This window comes from Hoplias malabaricus, chromosome X1 (assembly GCF_029633855.1).
Source record: "Hoplias malabaricus isolate fHopMal1 chromosome X1, fHopMal1.hap1, whole genome shotgun sequence".
NCBI lineage: Eukaryota > Metazoa > Chordata > Actinopteri > Characiformes > Erythrinidae > Hoplias > Hoplias malabaricus.
Window position 1 is genome coordinate 2,215,776 of NC_089818.1, and position 20,824 is coordinate 2,236,599.

Here is a 20,824-nt window from a genome sequence, read left to right on the forward strand (position 1 = left end):
CGCAGCCTAAATGAAATCACTGGGTGCAAGGCAGGAACACACCCTATAGGAGGTGCCTGTCCTTCACAGAACGACACGTACAAACACATTCACTCACACCCCTCACACCTAGGGACATTATTTAGTTTTTAATTTTGGATTCACCTACCTACCAACATGTGTTTTTGGACCGTGGGAAGAAACCGGAGAACCTGGAATAAAGTTAAAGATTATATTTAATTAAAGATTTTACATATACTATATTAAATAAGGCATTATTGCACATGTTGAAACAAGACACACACACACATATATATATAGCACATTTAAAAGACAAGTGTCAACCAGAGTGCTGCAAGAAAATAGCCAAATAAAGAATGAATTACAAATTAAGGTAAAATTTCCTATTCTAAGGAAGCTTAGGAATATAACCAACAGAGGTGTAAATAAGAAAAACATTTATTTTATTGTTGTTTGAAAACATATACCTATTTGAATTTGATGCCAGTGACACATTACAAAACATTGAGCCCACTGAGCTCTGTTGCCAATTTCAGTCAAAAGTCTTTGTCTGTCCTCATAAAACTAAAAAGAGCATAATGCACAAAGTAGAAACAGGTATCATCATTGAAATTGTAAAATCATGCTGCTTCATGAGTGAAAGTGCACAAAATGTTCTTATTAAAAGAAAAAGTTTGGAATTAACTGACACATTATTCATTCATTATCTGTAACCCTTCAGAATCTCTTTATTTCGCCAGGTATGTTAAACATACTAGGAATTTGTCTTGGTGACAGCAACACATGTATGACATGTAACACGTACACAGACTGTTAACAAAACTTTAAAAGAGGTACAATAAACAATAAATAGACTAAAGAATACAGTTAAGTACTAGAAAAAAAAGAGCGTTAAGACATAAATTAGACAACATAAAATATAAAATCTATACTGTACAGATATGAGTATGAATATAAATGTTTCCAAATATTCCTGAAGTAGGTTATATTATATATTGTTGTAGGAGTTACAGAAATAGAACTTCTGTACAGCTGTGCAAAATAGCATAGTGCAAGTGAGTAAAGTGTCCTGTTCAGTGCAGTTAAGTCCAGTCGGTTTAGTTCAGTGGTTTGGAGACTCAGAGGTGTTCACTGTGGTTGAGGAGAGCTACAGCTCTGGGAAAGAAGCTGTTAGCATGTCGTGTTGTGCTGGTTTTCATGGTCCTTAGTCTTCTACCAGAAGGGAGAGTCTGGAAGAGGTGATGTCCAGGATGTGAGGGGTCAAGCGTAATTTTGCAAGCGCGTTTCCTCATCCTGCTGGTGTGGATCTCTTGAAGCATTGGCAGGTTACATCCAATGATCTTCTCTGCTGATCTGATGATGCGCTGGAGCCTGGCTCTTTCTTGTGAGGTAGAGGAACCAAACCAGGTGGTTATGGATGAGGTGATGATGGACTCGATGATCGCTGTGTAGAACTGGATCATCAGGGTCTGTGGCAGGTCAAATTTCTTGAGCTGTCTCAAGAAGAACATTCTCTGCTGAGCTTTCTTGGTGATGGAGATGGTGTTCCTCTCCCACTTCAGGTCCCTGGATATGGTGGTGCCCAGGAACTTGAGTGACTCTACAGTGGAAACTGCGGTGCCATTGATGTAGAGGGGGGATACAGGGGGTGGGTTGCGTCGGAAATCCACCACCATCTCTACAGTCTTGTCTGTGTTCAGCAGCAAGTGGTTGTCACTGCACCAGGACACCAGCTGACCAACCTCCTTTCTGTAAGCAGACTCATCACTATTGGCTATGAGACCCACCAGAGTGGAATCATCTGCAAACTTCAGGAGCTTTACAGCTGGTTCCTTGGAGACACAGTCGTTGGTGTAAAGGCTGAAGAGAAGGGGTGAAAGAACACACCCTTGTGGAACTCCAGTGCTGAGTGTTCGAAGGTCTGAGGTGTGTTTCCCAAGCCGCACATACTGTCTTCTGTCTGAGAGGAAGTTTGCAATCCACTGACACATGGAGTCCGGCACTGACAGCTGGGACAGTTTGCTTTGAAGTAGCTGCGGCACAACGGTGTTGAAAGCCGAGCTAAAGTCAACAAACAGATCCCGAGCGTAGGTTCCAGAGCTGTCCAGATGCTGAAGGATGAAGTGGAGAGTTAGGTTGACCACATCATCAACAGATCTGTTTGCTCTGTATGCAAACTGCAGGGGGTCTGTAATGGTCTTTAGGTGGGCTAAGACCAGGCGTTCAAAGACCTTCATGACCACAGATGTCAGGGCGACAGGTCTGTAATCATTAAATCCAGTGATGGTGGATTTCTTGGGGACTGGAATGATGGTGGAGGTCTTGAAGCAGGCTGGAACACAACGGAGCTCCAGTGATCTGTTGAAGATGCTGGTGAAGACTGGTGCTAGTTGGTCACAGCAGTGTTTTAGGATGGATGGAGAGACTGAATCAGGTCCCGGGGCTTTCTTCACCTTCTGTCTGCTGAAGAGTCTGTGGACGTCCTGCAGGCTGATGGTGAGACAAGCTGGGGGTGGAGGTGTGAGAGCCAGTGTGGGGGAGGAGGGGGGTTGATGATCGGGTGAGAGAGTCTGCTGATTGTCTATTGTTTGAAATCTGCAGAAGAACTCATTCAGGTCGTTGGTGAGCTGTCGGTCGTTCAGGTGGAGGGGGGGTATTTCTCACCTTGTAGCCAGTGAGAAGCTGAAGACTGTTCCAGGCTGACGATGGGTCGTTAGCTGTGATGTGGTTATTCAGCTGCTCTGAGAACTTTCTTTTCGCTGCTTTAACCCCTTTCTCCAATCTGTACTTGGCTTTTTTGTAGACAGCTCTGTCTCCACTCCTGAATGCGACCTCCTTCTCTCGCCTAAGCTGTTTCAGTTCTATAGAGAACCAGGGTTTGCTGTTACTGTGTTTAACACGTGTTCTAGTTGAAATACAGCTGTCTTCACAGAAGCTTATATATGACGTCACAGCGTCTGTGGATTCGAAGCAGCCCTGCAGCTTCTCCATGTCTCCACTGGTCCACCTCTTCACTGTTGTAATGGCCGGCTTGTTGGTTTTGAGTTTCTGCCGGTACGTGGGAATGAGGTGAACGAGGCTGTGATCGGAGAGCCCGAGAGCGGCGCGCGCAACAGCGCGATAGGCATTCTTAATGCTTGTGTAGCATTTGTCTAGTGTGTTGCCTTCACGTGTAGCGCACGCGATATCTTGCCTGTATTTGGGCATCTCCTTCGTGAGGTTAGCGCTGTTAAAGTCCCCCAGAATGATCAGCAGCGAGTCTGGATGATCACTCTCTAGTTCCATTATCTGTTCGGCCAGTTGTCTCTGCGCGTCGCTGGTGCACGCGCTCGGCCTAATGTACACGCCGGCCAGAATGAAGGAACTGAATTCTCTGGGAGAGTAAAACGGCCGACAGTTAATGAAGAGAGACTCCAGATGAGGAGAGCATGATGTTAACAATACTGTAGTGTCTCTACACCAGCGCTCGTTGATGTAGAAGCAGATTCCTCCTCCCCTACTCTTCCCGCTACGTTCCACGTCTCTGTCCGCTCTCAGTAGCTGGAAGCCCGGTACGTCCAGCGCACTGTCCGGGATCAGCTCGTTCAGCCAGGTCTCCGTGAAGCAGAGGGCAAGAGGAGAAGTCCTTGTTGGTCTGGTGGAGCAGGAGTAGTTCCTCAGTTTTGTTGTTGAGAGATCGGAGGTTGGAGAGGAATAATTGATGGTAGAGGTGTGCGAGGCCCGCGCCGCCTGAGATGCACGAGCGCGCCCGCGCGTCTGCCCCTTCGTCTGCGCCTCCAGCGTCTCCTTGCGAGGCCTAGCAGCGTCAGCGCGGCCGTTGTAAAGATTTCCACACACTCTGAAGGTTCTTGAATAAATTCCGACATAAGATCAGGAGAAATCCCTGGCGGTTAATAACTGTTCTCTGTTCCAGCTGATCAAGTTTGAAGTACAATAGACAACATTAATTAACAAAAACAAACATAACACGGAGGAGCTCGTCACAGTGGCTGCCATCCTCGGCGCCATCACAGACAATCACCCTTATCGAGTTCAGGGTCACAGTGGGTACAGAGCCTACCTGGAATCATTGGGCGCAAGGCGGGAATACACCCTGGAGGGGGCGCCAGTCTTTCACAGGGCAACACACACTCTCACATTCACTCAAACACTTTTTTACTGTGGAAGGAAACCGGAGCACCCGGAGGAAACCCACGCGGACATGGGGAGAACACACCAACTCCTCACAGACCAGGAGCAGGAATCAACCCCACAACCTCCAGGTCCCTGGAGCCGTGTGATTGTGACACATTGACACATTACTACAAGCTAAATATATGTAAGAAGTGTATGGGAGGGGCAAACGTGCTGAAAGAGGTAGAGCGTGCAAGAGAGAGACGGTTAAAAAAATAATAATCTGATATTTGAGCAGAGTAGAGATTTGTTTATTGTTTGTGTATCTCCTTCCCTAGTTCTTAATCTGGGTGTCATCCTCAACTCAACTCTTTAACTTAGTGCCCATATCAGTTCTATAATCAGAACGTCATATTTTTATCTGCATAATATTGCCAGAATCAGGCCATCTCTTTCTCAATCTGCTGCTGAAATCCTTATTCATGCCTTCATATCCACCCGTTTGTCATCAGCTCTTCCTCTGTCTACAAATTGTTCAGAACTCTGCTGCCCGCCTTCTCACTTGCTCTCACCGCCACTTTATGCCTGTTCTCCAACATCTTCACTGGGTTCCCATAAAGTACTGTATTCAATTCAAAATAATACTTACTTACAAAGCTCTAAAGAACCTTCCTCCTTCTTACCTCTCTGCTCTTCTCCGTCCCTACAAACCCATGCGCACACTCAGGTCTTCCTCAGCCGGGCTGCTCACTGTTCCTCCTTCCAGCCTTCACAGCTACGATGATCGCTCTTTCTCTAGATCTGCCCCACGACTCTGGAGTTCTTGACAAGTGCTATATAAATATAATTTATTATTATTAAAATTATAATTAATAATAATAATTATTAATTATTGTGGCTTATAAAGGCAATACCAGAAATATACAAATTGCTATGACTCCTGGGAGCTACAAAGCAAGGTCATCCCTAAAAAATGGCAGCATGTTTCTCTAAAATATGTATGTGTTGTTCAGGATTAACCATGCCTTCATAGATTATAGATGCTGTGTTATGGCCTGTGTGCTTTTAACAAGCTGGATGTTCCCTCTCCTCTTTTCGCTCATTGGACCACAGCACACTTTTTTTCTGTTTGCCTCAGTTCGCCTTAAATGTGCTCAAGCCCAGAAAAGGTGGTGGCATTTTTGGATCCTGTTTATATGGTTTCTTATTAGCATGATACACATTTAACTTGTATTTGTGGATGCAGCAATGTGATTTCCCAAGTGTTTTTGAGCCCATAATATGATTTTCATTAAAGACTTATGCCAGTTTCCAATGCAGTGTCCCCTGAGGGCCCTATGATCACAGCCAGCCAGAATTGGTTTTGAGCCATTTGCCCTCTGTATAGGGATTTCCCTGGATTAGAGTTGACTAACCCTATAATGAACTTCTACCTTCAAATACATGGTTTAAATGATTTGCACATTCTGCTTATGAATTCTGATTTTATTTACATTTGGCAGACACAACTTTTTTTGAAAATGGGGTTTATTGTTAAGATTTGATATTGCATGTTGCATTTTTGTTTGTTTTGTTGTTGTTTTTGTTTGTATTGTAGATCCTAGAGAAAGCTGCAGAAATTGCTGGAGCCAGTGATTCAATATCAATGGTTAGTTTACATGCACAGACACACAAGCATATTAATTGTTTTAACAACCTTAAATAAATTAAATGTTTCTTTTCCTAAGAATCCTGTATTCTTAAGATATTCTTAAGAAACACCTTATATGTATCCTTACAATACCTGGCACAGGCAATAAACCATAAGCAGAAAACCGTAATTCAGCATTATTGTATATTGCTTGCAATGTGTCTGCGATATATAACCTGACAAAAGCAATCCATGCTCAGTAGTGCTATATTGTCAGTTTACATTATAAATGTCAAATCCAAAATAAGGGAAAGAAATACACCCCCAAAATAATGCTAATATGTGTAAGTAATAAATGGATATAACAAACTATTCCAATTAAATACTATTTATTCTTGGAAGAATAAATATAGGTAAAAATATAAAATATGATTTAATAAGTTAAGCTATAATTAAAGGTTTATGCATTATAGGAGCTGTAACAAAATCTACTAATTTTATTTATTTTTTTGGTTCTTTTATGTGACAACTTCAAGCCACCTTACTATAGACAATACCAGAGTAGCACAAGTTGTATTCTTGGACACTCCTTGAATTTTAAGATTCTCTGAAGGCATTTTAGAACACGTAACACTGACAACAGCCTTTACTTTTGTCTTTTACTCTTTTGTGCTTTTTGCTGTATGGTTATTAATTTGTGCCAAGTATATTGATAATTGCGATACTTTTTTATTTAATATTGATTTACATAAGACCACTTATGGTGCCATTTTAAAAAAAGTAATCTGTTCTATGCTTCCTGAACTCATACAGACTACATTCACCATATTCAAAGTTACCAGTGTTAAGTCACTGTAGTCTTGATGCCAATCTCACTGAACCCCATCTTATCCAAATAAGTCAAACTTTAGGTAACAAGTGTAAAGCTGGATTGGTTTCATGCTCTTTTGCAGAGTATAATCTTGCACTTCTATGGTGTGTCTGTATTGAGGTTCTTTTCTTGGACACAAACTGACACGGTTTTTAGGCACATTGTCTGAGATTGACAATTTTCTGAAAATAAAATTTGTGTAAATAATGGACATCTAACAAAGTAGATCATTGTTGTCTTTTTTTTTAAATAAATAAATTCATTAATTAATATATTTTTAATAGTGTGGCCCTTCTGATGTTGTGCTTTGGCTTATGCTTAGCATTTAGTTCATTTACATTTTCATGCCTGGTGTCATGATGGGTTACATATAGACACTGTAGGGCTGTAAAATTGTAAGTTAAATTTACATTTAAAATATTTGGCCATTATTTGAATTTTACAGTAATTCTCTTTCAAAGTGCAAGCCCAGGATTACTTGCCAGATGCGAATGACCATTTGCTTTTTATTTTTAAGTCTTTTAAGTCATAGTCTCATGAATTTTGAATTACAGACGGTCACACTCTCACACTAAACCTTGTACCTTGCAGCTACACTGACCATACAGGAGCACTTTAGAGTTGTACAATTACAGACCGTAGTCCATCTGTTTCTCTGCATACATTCTCCCTGCTCCTCAATGGTCAGAAACAGATGGACTAAAGTCTGTAATTGTAGAACTACAATGTACTCCTGTGTAGTCAGCAGAGCTGATAAAATGGACACAGTGTAGATATAATGCAGGTATTCCTAATCCAGTGATTGTTTTTGTAAATATGTCCGACATCAGAATGAACACACTCTGAGTTTTGGTGGAGTTTATATTTTATTATAGGCTCTTTCTATTTGGAAACCATAAATATACCACAGTTGATTGTGTACATCTTTGTCATCAATTTCAACAGTTAAAACCATTGTTTGCCACAAAAAATAACAACAAACAAAAAGTGTCAAAAGCCATATTCTAAAATGTCATCTTATCTATAATACATTATATATTTTTTCTATTGCATTATTCTGTTTATATATCCAATAAAAGTAATAAAAAATGTTTTCTATTATATAAAGTAAAATAATCATAGTGTTGGGCTGTGTTTATTCAAAGAAATCTTTATGCCTTTTGTGCAGGCCAAAGAAAAGTCTCTTTATAATATAAATATGATGTTATATGTGTCAACTTTATTTCAGAAATGTGTACCTCTCTGTGTGCATAGGGACGTGGAGGAAAGAAATTCCACATTGAATTGAAAGAAATCATGGAACGGGATTCACTTTCACAGTTGTGTGAAAATGAGAAGGACCTGATATGGACTCTGCGGTATGATTGCAGAGAGAATTTCCCACAGTCTCTTCCCAAATTATTATTATCCGTCAAATGGAGTAAGCATGAAGATATGGCTCAGGTATGTACATCAACAATTGTACACACAATCAGCTTTTGTTATTCTTCCTCATTACTAAGACTGAAATTAGACAGAAGTACTGTGACAAATCCTTCTTCTCTTGGTAATAATGATTGTCGGTTAAAGCTACCTCATGATTTTATTAGTGCAGTTACCAGCTACACCTTATCAAGTAAATAAAGTCCAAATCCTTTTTGGATTTTATTCTTATAAATGCAATAAAACCACCAACCTTTAAACCTATATCTAACTAACAAAGCAAAAGTTTTATCACTGACAAATTTGATTTTGATTGTTTCCTGCAACTCTGGGACTAATAGGCAAGATAAGAGAATATGCTATAGACAAATAATACACGTTTGAAACATTCCACAATAATAAAAAAAATTATATATATAATATAAATTTTCCACAACTTAAAGAATTATTTATGTGCAATATGTTCTGCTACAGAAATGCTGCAGATTCCATTGAGACCAATAAATTCTTATCTCATTCTCATTGCTCTGTAGTTACAAGCTCTGCTACAAATCTGGCCCAAGCTAAGTCCACGAGATGCTTTAGAGCTGCTGGATTTTAATTACCCCGATCAGTATGTCAGGGAGTATGCTGTCCGTTGCCTGCAGGACATGAGGTAACTACTCTACAGTTCACATCCATTTATTTATTATGCAAAACAGTTCTGGTTTCTGTGCATGAATGTTTAATGACTAATTGCAATGCAAAACTGCAAACCTGTATACTGCTTTTTGATTATTCAGTATGGAAAAAATGAAAGCAATTATTGCAAAATTGTGGGTGACTTTGGCTAATTTACATATTTTTGGCTTCCCAAACCTTCTCTAACAACTGTGTAAAAAAATCTGAGAATGAAAGTTGAGTTTAAATCACTTTTACTGTAATTATTATTATTGTTGTTGTTTTTTTAATTAATATGTGACTGAAAAAATGTTTCTCTCTCAGTGATGAGGATCTGTCACAGTATTTATTACAGCTGGTGCAAGTGTTGCGTTATGAACCATACTATGACTGTGCCCTCACTCGATTTCTACTGGAGCGTGCACAGAACAATCGCAAGATTGGACATTTCCTCTTCTGGCATCTTAGGCAAGTGTTTGTGTAGAAATGTTAATGAAACCTCTGTTCTTAACTGTCCTTTTTCTTTCCCATTTCCTTCTTGTAAAGTGTCCTCTGTGACAGCACTGTGATTACAAAGGCAAAACATTACACAACTGAATTAAGCAGATAATGTCAGCCAGTGTATTTTTTGTTTTTGTGTATTAAACGTCAAAGGATGTAAGTTCCTTGTCTGCAAAAATGGCAAAGTAGCATAACCATATTGTGAACTTTTTCTGTAACTTTTTAAATATTTCCTATGTACTTAGTTCTTAAGGATGTCTGTGAACATTGTGTGGATGTCCATAAAAGCCTTATCTATGCTGGCAACAATTTGAGGGTGTCCAGTGTGCCAATTTAAACATTATAATCCATTAAAAGTCAGATGCCAGGTATTAGGAAACCAGACATGCCCTTTAAACCAGAACCTGGCATATTATTCACAATTTATGTCTGAATTCAAACATAGTAATAATACATTTTATTTGTAATGAAATCATACCAGTCCAGTTATACCAGCTTAAGTCCAATAATAACAGCTTCCACTGTTCTGGAAATGCTTTGGAAAGTTGTTTGGAAGTTGATTACAGGAACTGCTAATGAAAACAAATAATTTTATATGATACATACAAAGCTTATATTTGTTGAGTGCTGCATGAATTCAGTAGCTCAGTCTATGAGGTTCTCCCTGCCACAGTATCTGCACATTCAGCCCAAACAGCTGACAAACTGAATTGTTAAATAATCCATTTCCAACAAAATGTGGTACATTGTGTAAAATGCAAAACAAGAATCTATAATGGGCGGCACGGTGGCGCAGCAGGCAGTGTCGCAGTCACACAGCTCCAGGGACCTGAAGGTTGTGGGTTCAAGTCCCCCTCCAGGTGACTGTCTGTGAGGAGTTTATTCCGGGTGCTCCGGTTTCCTCCCATGCTCCAAAAAAACGCATGTTGCTGTGTGTGTGTGTTGTCCTTTCTGTGAAGGATTGAAGCCCCCTCCAGGGTGTACTCCTGCCTTGCTCCCAATGTTTCCAGGTAGGCTCTGGACCGACCGTGGCCCTGAACTGAAGGGTTACAGATAATGAAGAATCTATAATTTGTTAATTATTTAGAACCTTTATTTAAGTGACATGCAGGAAAAACTTTATTGTATTATTTTATATTATTTTATATATTATTATATTGTGTTCATATTTAAAAACAAATTCAGAATTTGATGTATGCAATACCATTCAAACTTTCAAAGAACATATTTCCAATGTCTTTCTGATTGTCTAAGATCAGAAAGACACCGCTGAATTCTCTTGGGCCAAAGAGAACAGAACAGAGCAGTGTCGCTGCATAAAGTTGATGTACTTTCTCCTTGTGTGACAGTGTTTCAGGTGGTATTACTTGAAGTCATGAGTCTTCCAAAATAATCCTAAATCCATGTGGTTTTATTTGTCACAGTAGTGTAATGGTTTCTCATGTAATGACACCTGAGCGCTCAGGTCATATATATTCCTGATTTCAGGCCTTGCACTACACTGAACTTTTTGAATCATCTCATGAAGCTTGGCACAATGTAGTAAGCCATGAACCATCTTTGGTCTCAAAGAGGTGGCTTTTTGTGGAAGCTGTTTCTATATCCTTAATATAGAGCTGCTTATATTTAAATGTTTCAGAAGGGGTAAATTGGATATTCTACAAACATTCACTTTTTCTTTGTCCTGTCCCAGTATGTTGCAAGCACCACATTCAAAATGTGTTTACATTAAAAAAAAAATAGTCACAGCACACCTTTTAAATAAAGGTTCAAGAAAATTTAAATATTATGTTTTTGAAGTTGTACATAAAACTGGATTCATTAATTTATTTAATTCATTTATTCAATTTTTTTGCTTCCAGATCAGAGATGCACATGTCAGCAGTATCTGTTCAGTTTGCACTAATACTGGAGGCATACTGCAGAGGCTGCATACCCCACATTGAAGTATTAAAAAAACAGGTGCTCTGTTTCTCTGTTGAATATATGATCATTTAGTTTTGCTTCTTTGACATGCCACAGCATGTGCTGTCTTCCTCAAAAATACTTTGTGTATTGTAGATTACTTACTGATTGAAGGAAAAATGCTTGCACATTTCATAGTTGACAAGTATTAAAATGTTAAAAGAATGATCACAGCTACAGATATTATAGGTTAATACGACATTTAGGAATTCAGATTTGCCTTATTGTGCAGGGGAATCCCCTTTGTAGAAAAATATTTTCAAGCCCCCTACTCAGACATGCCTTGATAAATGCCAAAGAAACATTGATATTTTGATCGTTATTTTCTGTTTGTAGCTGCATTGAATGATACCTGTATAAGATACTATGATCCAGAAGTGGAATCTAGTCCCTTATTTCAGACATGAACAACTTATGTAGTTATTATAAATCATTTTTCTTATGTAGATAAATGTGTGAGCTATTTAAACAAAAGTTTAAAAAATGTTCTATGGTTCATTTAGTAGTGTAAGGCAGAGCCATGTAGAGTAAAGATGGGTGTTAATGGAAGTCCCAAATGGTCTCGTGACTCATGCAGGCTTCAAATAGCTCTAGGCAGCCAATTTAAATGCAGAGTCAGAGAGAAAGAAACTGCATATTTGCAGTTGTTGCATTGTTTTACTATATATATATATATATATATATATATATATATATAACAAAAAAAAAAGTCACCACAATTTCAGGATTACTGTGATCACGTTACTTGCCTTGCAGGCATATTTTTAGATTGATAACTCAGTTACAAGCATGTTTCTGTTGTTGATCATTTTAAATAATTTTTAAATTATAATTACTGCTTTTTAAACTTGTACATGTGGTTTCAGTAATTGTATATTGACCTAATCCTAATGACTACTGTGAAATCTGTGATATCAGGTTCGACAGAAGGAAGTGCCAAACTTTGTTTGCATGTGTAGAAATCTGCAATAAAAAAATGTATATTAAAATATCATATCCAGCTAGGACATTAAACTGCATATGTTTGCGCACACAAAAAATATTTTACCATGTGGCTCTGGTTTAATGTAGCCATTAACATTTTTTGCTCAAGAAAACTTGGCAACCTGTAATTTAGCTGCAGTAGACAGTTAACCTGATCAGGATCAGGTTGAAGGTTGCAGTTTCATCCCCAAATCCCCAAAAGAACAACCATTAACTTCTTGTTACAATCAAAAAATGATCTTTCATGCTGTACTTATTCACACACATTAATTTAATGCCCATATATAAAGACATTTTTCCACACACATCAAAACACAGCAATAAACTACCACTAGGTTTTAAAATACTTAAGGTTCAATCCATCTATTGTTCCATTTGGCATTGTAAGAAAAATAAATCAATTGTTTTTAAAATAAATACGCTTCCTTTTACAAATCTTATTTAAATGGAGGTTCTCCATGTGCTGAACAACTATATATGTGGTATAAGTATGATTGTAATATTATAATGTCATGTTTGAACGCAGGTCGAGGCACTCAGTAAGCTGAAAGCAGTAAATGAGTTGATCAAACTGGGCACAATAAAAACAAAGAATAAGACGAAGGAGGCTCAGCTGAAAGAGGCCATGATGAAATGCCTTAGACAGACTGGGTTCATTGAGATTCTGTCTGACCTACACTCACCACTTAATCCCCAAGTACTCCTTGCTGGTGTCAAGTAAGATTGTAATTCATCATTTACACACTGACAGAAAACAGTTATTTGACTGCTGCGTTCTTTCACCCGTTGCCTCTCTATCTCACTCACACTCTCTTATTCTCAGTGTGGAGAAGTGCAGATACATGGACTCTAAAATGAAGCCTCTGTGGATTGTTTATCATAACAAGCTGCTGTCAGGAGACACACTGGGAATCATCTTCAAAAATGGAGACGGTGAGAGAGAGAACAAGAAAAAGGGAGGAGGAAGAGAAATGGACATGAGTATGGGGTGTAAATAATTGTACTAAAATAGTTTCACATCTTTGAAACTAAAGCCATTATTTTTTTTTCTCAGACCTAAGGCAGGACATGTTGACTCTACAGATTCTGAGGTTAATGGATATGCTGTGGAAGGAGGCTAACCTGGACCTCAGGTAGTGTGGATATCAGCATTTATAAGTGCTATTAATTAATTCTGTAAGAACAGAATTGCACATGAATTCATTCACCAGCTCCATTTTGTATGAGAGCTTTACTAGTGGAGAAAGCAAGTTGAGCTGAGCCAAGTCAAATCTAGTATAAATATCTCAGCAGTCAAAGGACCAGAACTTGCCACTTCCAGTGTGAACACAGTTTGCCACTGCATCAAGGAATGCAACCTAAAAAACAAGTATGCAACGGGAAAGTTGTATATCAGTTCTATGCAGAAATTCCACCAAGTTTTCTCAGATAGAACAAACAAGTGTAAACATGCTGTGGATTGGTTAAAATTGACATTGAGTTGTCTGTGCCAAAGGTAAGGGACCTCCCAGATTGAGTGCAATACCTTCAAAAGCCAACAACTGTCAGGCAGTGGGGTGACTTACTTATGTGTGAAATGATTTGTTCCATGGAAATGTAAAGTTTTTCATATTTAACTAAAAGGAAAAGTGATGTAATCCAGTGGTAAACATGTATTTTTAAAATAGAAATTTTGTTTTGAATTTGAACTCAAAAGGTTGGTACAAAGACAAGTTCTTTGTAATTTGTCTGTTAAATAAAGTTCAAGAGAATAAATAAAATAAAGACTGTCCTATTTATTGTATTTTACAAAAGATATCCCAGCTTTTCTGAAAATAGAATATGTATTCAGGGACAACCAACCCCCTCCCCCATAAACACAAACACACTTTTACCCAGAAGACACATCCCCCTTTTTCACTCAAAATCATATATTGTGCAAGTGTTTTCATTGTGTGCTAGTTTTTGATGCTCATACTGTGATCCTCTCAGACACTGATAAACAATCATTTGTAAAAATATTAACGCTATACACAGTAGCATAAGAGCATGAATTGGTGGCTATAAGACTGTTTTGAACTCAACCGGATGCATGCGTGTATGTTGTAGAAGCCTGCTGTTTACTTGGATTGTTTTTTCTTTACCTTGGTTCAAATGTATAATTTCTAATAAGATTTCAAATGCCTGATAATTGAAAATTCAAGGTAAACAAGTAATTTTCAAAATGTTCTGTTGTTTTCAGAATTGTGCCTTATGGTTGTCTAGCAACAGGAGATCGCACAGGGCTCATTGAAGTGGTATCATCTGCTGACACAATTGCCAACATCCAAAAAAACAGCACTAACATGGCAGCTGCTGCTGCCTTTAACAAAGATGCTCTGCTCAACTGGCTCAAAGACAAAAATGCTGGGTAAGACAGTTAAAAGCAGTTATAGCACTTTCTTCAAAATAACTACACAAACTGCAAATAAAAATCAATGCAGGAAGAAGTAATTAAGTTGGCACTAAAAAAACAAAGTGCAAATATCAGGCAGTTTTGTTTTTATCTTTATACTCTCCACTCAACTAAATAGCAGATGTACAGCCTGACTGGTGTTCAGTGCATGTAAGAAATCCCCTGAAAATGGGCACAGCAGTAAAGACATTACACATCTATATTTTTAATAAACTAAAGCACATCTGTTGCCAGTATCAGGCAGTATCACCCATAAATTAAAATCAACCTTAATACACTCTGCTAATTGTGCTTTACTTTAAACAATAGATGTCTTTATTGCCGCATCCATTCTCAAGGGGGTTCTTACATGTGAGGAAAAAAACAGGTTGTACAACAATATATGTATAAAGATAAATAAAATTGCATGCAGCTAAGAGAGAAGTACTAAATAATGACAACCATGTTTCTAGAATTTAGATATCTTTCTATTTTTTTTTGCTGGGGCTGGCGGATCTTTGCTTTGTTCATTCCCTTGAACCTTTAACTGACATAGGCACACACAAGATTTACAATTTATTTATTTATTTTTTTTGGTGTTGCAGGCTTCAAATAAAAAAAATTGTTCATATTAAAAAAAATATATATGGTCAGTGAAAAATATTGCACATTTTGTTACAGTTCTTTATAATTTTTATACAGTTATTTCCTTTTCTCAGTTAAATAAAGATATACAAATTAAAAGTAAGAAAAAGAGAATAAAAAAAGCACCACAAATTCTGGATTTTATTGAATTTTACAAAAAAAATGTAATTGGTAGCTGTGTCTGTATGTATGTAAATCCAGAAAGACTTTACATTGAAAACAAGAAGTCTCCGGTACAATAGGCCACAAAAACACATTTTATATTTTCCTTTTGAAAATATTATTATAATTGATGATAATAATAATATGGGTAATGATAATAACATGATGTTGATGATGAAACAGAAACTGTGCACACTGCCTTCATAGTTTTAATCATTATTATATAAAGTAGTCCTAAAATAGTGTGATATGATCATATGTCAAATAAGTATCATAAATAACCCATCAGCAACAATGAATTAAAATGCACTGAAGTTTGTATTCTTAAAATTAGCATCAAACAACAATTTTGTGTGTGTGTGTGTGTGTGTTTGTGTGTGTGTGTGTAAAAATGATGGTCCCTGATTTTTGCACATTACTGAACCACTGAATCAAAGGCTGTAAATTAACCAACATGATTGTTATCAATTAAAACAGATGTTCAGTGCTTAACTCACCCCACAAAATATTACAGTTGTAAATGTATATAATTTCAGTTACTGATATTTGGTTCATGGTTGGGACGGTTTGAGAATTTGATGAGACTGAATGAATGGTGAGAGAAGAAAGTGTATCGTTTATGAGCAAAACAACTGCCTTTTGTTCCTATAGTGATGCTCTGGAGAAAGCAATTGAGGAGTTCACACTGTCTTGCGCTGGCTATTGTGTCGCTACTTATGTTCTGGGAATCGGTGACCGCCATAGTGACAACATCATGGTACGCAGCACAGGGCAGGTCAGTATTACTAACAGCTTCCAGGAGATGGAGTACTTTTTCTGGCCCAAGTCTGAGAACTTTTGTTTGTTTTTTTCTGTTTTTCAGCTTTTCCATATTGACTTTGGTCATATACTGGGGAACTTCAAGTCAAAGTTTGGGATCAAAAGAGAGCGGGTTCCTTTTATCCTTACTCATGACTTCATCCATGTCATTCAGCAAGGCAAAACAGGCAACACAGAGAAATTTGGCAGGTATTTACAGCACACGTTTTTTAAAGTTATTAAAGCATTCTTCTGAAATTACAAAGCATCTACTGAGTTTTTTTGATTCTCAAAATGCACATTGCAAAAATTAGCCATTTAACAACAATGTGGAACGTGTACCATTCCATTTCATGCATTTCATTTATGTTAATGGAAATGCAAGGAACATTTCACATTTGACTTGAAAGGTTTGTTCCCAGTCGGAACCGAAAAATAGTAGGTTATTTAAACCTCCCCACCGGCACTATGGTTAGTGATATTTTAGAGTTATCTAGCGAGTTTCATAGCGAGTTTTTGCTATGATGAACAGCAGATAAACCATAAATCTCTCCTAGCACTCGTTGTTTTGCTCTGGTACTGTCCTGGAAGCAACTCTGTGAAGTGGTTCCTTGTTTTGTGTTGAAACTGGTGCAAATGCAGGATGATTAATAGATGTTATGAAGGTTCTAAGAATCCTGAATGGAATCAGTTAAGGATCCAGACTTAATTTGGTCAAAATGGGCTAAATGACTTCCCTTAGTAAAGATGCATGTGTTTTGCTCCTCTTTTCTGTAGTTGTGAAAGCGTGTTGTTGACACCTGCTTATCTGCAGTGCACTCTTTCAGTCTCACACAAGACAAAACCCCATTCATGTCACATGTGCTTTTAAAATATCTCTTTTTCTTTATCTTAAGTTTGTGGGCATGTCTACACCATTTGTTACCGGAGCTCATTTGTGAATCTTTGTGTTCGGTAAACTGATAGTGCAGATGTTAAATATCTGAAAGTTATGGGTTCTACAACTTATCATAACTTGCTGTGATCTAATGCACTAAAAGTGTATACCTGAAATAAAGTAAGTTTGAAAACCTGTGTGTAGAATACAGAAGAACATTGGAAATGCGGAGCTTTCCTGTTATTCACATTTTAAATTTTGTGAAAACTACTGTATTAAAAAAAAAAAACTCTTTCCTAGACACTTAGTGACATTGTCTAAAACTGTGGTAATGTGCCAAACGAAATTGTTACAATTCATTCAGCAACAAGGCAAACACAAGAAGATACTTTGTTTTAGAACAAATGTTGGATGAGCAAGTGTCCACAAGCTTTTGGTCAAATAGTGTATTTGAGATGAAATGCAGATAACATGAAATGTTCAGGCACATCTCGATTGTAGCCACACCCTCTGCACCCAAAACAGGGTCAAACCCTATCTTCTTCCTGCTCCATATGTGGAAAATATTGCCTTATTTTTGCTGTTTCAAATTACATAAAGTAAAACAGAATAATCATTTGGGAGAGTGCTAACTGAATTAAACTAAACACTGTGTGAAATCTACAAAACTAAACAACTCGAGTTACAAATGAGTTTCTGTTGTAATTCAGTCAGAAATTTAAATTCAGCCACTTTTTATGTAATCCTAACAAAAATAGCTGTCCTTAATGTTATTGATCAGTTATGCAGTATGGACAGATTTCTGGGCTCGTTTCTAAGGCTTCGAGAATCGAATACTGTATAAGAAGCACAGGGTCAGGTTAACATGGTGTTGGAGGTGATGGATGTTTTGAAACATTCACATGTAGTATTCACTGCAAGACTGATGTCCTTTAACCACACTTTAAGTAAAATAGAACGACAAATTATTACATTACATGCATGCTAAATTGCTTGAAAAATACATCATAAAAATGTTTTTTTTGCTGTATACATACTGTTTCTTAATTAAAACCTATTTAAATTGAATCACAATCAGATCTGTATATGTGTGTTTTCTGTAGTTTCAGGCAGTACTGTGAAGACGCTTATCTGATTCTAAGGAAGAACGGAAATTTGTTCATCACACTATTTTCTCTGATGCTTACTGCTGGCCTGCCAGAACTCACCTCTGTCAAAGACATACAATATTTAAAGGTACAAATCACACCTCTCGAGGACTTGACTGTTTAAGGACACTGAATTAAGAGGGGGAAAAAAACACTTTTAAAAATATTCAGAAGATGTTTCGTTGTCATTTGCTGCTCTCTAGTCACTTTTGTGCTAGAAACTGATCTCATGTGTTTACGAAGCCCCAGTGTCTGTAAATGAGGCATCTGTAGTATTTTTAGACAGCAGAGAGGCTCTGAATGTTGAAGCTTTAACCTAGTTGAGAATAGTGCTCATAGATGGGTAATACTGACTTTTTTTGCTGTAAATTTAACTGACAAAATTAGAAAGAGAACTAACAGCACGGGAGAAGAGGGCCTAGGACTGAAAGGTCGTTGGTTCAATTCCCAAGAGCAGCAGGAAAATTGGGGTCAGTGGGAGTGAAGGAATACCACTGCCGAACCCACAACTGCTCCCCGGGTGCCGTGTGTGTGTGTGTACAAATGGGTTACATGCGAAAGACATATATTCTTTTTATTTTCATTTAATCTCAAATGAGTTTCTGTGGTAATTCAAAAAATGAATTAAAATGTACTATTCCACCTTTAAAGACAAAGAGGTTCTGAATAGAACGGCGTTTCCACACAATCATAGATGTTTCCTTTAAAAGCACAATTTTAACAGCATTCATCATGGCTTTTCCCTTTTGTTCTCACATTTTTGATTTTCTTTGTGTTTGTATGTGTACTGTGTTACAGGACTCTCTTGCATTGGGTAAGACAGATGATGAGGCTTTGAAACAGTTCCGACAGAAGTTTGATGAGGCTCTGAGGGAAAGCTGGACTACCAAAGTAAACTGGATGGCTCACAATGTGGCTCACCGCTCCTAAATCAGGACTGGAGCTTTGAAAGGACATGCAGAATTGGCCTTTTAAAAGCTGCAGTGACTGATAGTTTGTCAAATACCGCTGTTCAGAGACAAGAAGTTGCTGATTTCTGCAACTTTAAAAGGCATGCTGATTAAATGATGAGCACAAGCACAGATCTCATCTACTTGCTCTTATTGTTCTTTTAGACAGCAAAGCCTACTTTTGACCAGAACTGGTCAATATTTTACTGTGGTAGCTTTAAAGAAGGGAACAGAAACTGGGAGAATGTTCACCACAAACATGAAAAAGCAATCTTTCTCATTTCAAAACATTCCCTGCCACACTGAGAAGCACATACACTGGAAGATCCCAGAAGTTCCATTTCAGTTTGAGTGTTTACATCCAGAAAGTGTTAACACGGTCCTTTCTTCTTGCTGGTGAAAGGTTACAATCTTCACAAAGCATTAATGTATAAGGGTCAGGTTTTAGAATTTAGGAAGAGGAGTGGTAAATAATTTGAAAAGGTATTTGTTTTCCATGAAACCAATGCATCTGAAGTTATACAGTGTGAAAATAGCATTGAAGAAATATGTGCATCACTGGATATTACTTACATTCCAAGTTAAACCTTAAATCACTAAGAAATGTTTATATATTTTCATTAAGAAACCCTCCCCTTTAGGTATTTTTCTTCTGCTTTTGCTGCTTAAAAAATATAGACTATGCAGTTTGAAGTGTTTCAGTGTATTTAGCATGTTGCAGGCTATATGTAAATTCTGTACTTGACAAAAAAATGTAGTTTGACATAAGGCCTAGTCATGCATCAATTCCATATTCCTTTTAATAGTATATATTCACCGCAGCCAGAACATTCTAATAACAGTGAGAGTAGAAACAAGAAAAAATATATAAAATTTGACCTGTTATGCCTGATATTAATCTGGCACCTTTTTTTGAACTTTTTTGTTTTTGTTGATAGACACTAAAAATACAGGGATGCCAAGAATACAACTGAAAATTCACTCTCTCAAAACCCATCCCCACCCACGCCCCCAAATTAACAAATAAAATTTTATATTTCCAAAAGAAAAAAAATGTAATCAGATTTTCCCACAAATACCTCCTTTAGTTTTTTTTTTTTTTTTTTTACTGCAGTTTATAATTTTTATACAGAGCCTAGTGAGGTATTAGCAGTTTTATTTAGCGATGTATACAGTGTCCGTTATGGAATGTAGATTACATTTAATCTATGCTGAAATATGCATTAAATTTCATAACTAACTCTCTCACTCTCTTAACCCCCCTTCCCCCCCCCCCCGGCCTCACTCTCTCTCAAACACACACACACAAACTCATACAAAAAATGCAGATGTCAGCACAATTGTCTCCTACCTCGCCTTAATCCATCAGTTTATCTCTTACTGTTTGAGCTGGAATATGGAAGTTTTGTTGTTGTTGTTGTTATTATTATTATTATTTTATTTTTTATTATTTTTATTTTTTGAGCCAGGAGCTGTGCTGCAGTAGCGTTAATTTCCTCAATTAAAACCTCTGGGAACACATTTACATACAGTGACATTTTTGTATAATATTAATCATAAATCTGAAAACATAAAACTGAAATTTAGCAAAACTCTCCTCAAATACCAGAAACAACAGTCTGGGAGTAGTCTTAATATTCTAATGAGTGCATGACACTGGCAAACAATTTGTTTATGTTGCCATG

General features: G+C 37.5%; 1 protein-coding gene across 2 annotated transcripts in view; it reads left to right on the forward strand.

Moving 5' to 3' along the window:
- The window catches only part of LOC136675725 (phosphatidylinositol 4,5-bisphosphate 3-kinase catalytic subunit beta isoform-like), a 51,875-nt gene extending 31,620 nt beyond the window's left edge, over positions 1-20,255 (forward strand). The window contains exons 12-24 of one of the 2 annotated variants that reach the window (XM_066652450.1): positions 5,711-5,761; positions 7,869-8,057; positions 8,570-8,691; positions 9,021-9,164; positions 11,060-11,159; positions 12,673-12,863; positions 12,970-13,079; positions 13,201-13,279; positions 14,368-14,535; positions 16,018-16,123; positions 16,229-16,374; positions 18,145-18,277; positions 18,988-20,255. In XM_066652450.1, coding sequence (XP_066508547.1) covers positions 5,711-5,761; positions 7,869-8,057; positions 8,570-8,691; positions 9,021-9,164; positions 11,060-11,159; positions 12,673-12,863; positions 12,970-13,079; positions 13,201-13,279; positions 14,368-14,535; positions 16,018-16,123; positions 16,229-16,374; positions 18,145-18,277; positions 18,988-19,119 — 1,671 coding nt within the window. In that variant the 3' untranslated portion in view covers positions 19,120-20,255. Of the gene's footprint in view, positions 1-5,710; positions 5,762-7,868; positions 8,058-8,569; positions 8,692-9,020; positions 9,165-11,059; positions 11,160-12,672; positions 12,864-12,969; positions 13,080-13,200; positions 13,280-14,367; positions 14,536-16,017; positions 16,142-16,228; positions 16,375-18,144; positions 18,278-18,987 lie in introns of both variants that reach the window. The other variant, XM_066652449.1, reaches the window with a different exon arrangement.
- The last annotated feature ends 569 nt before the right edge of the window (positions 20,256-20,824 follow it).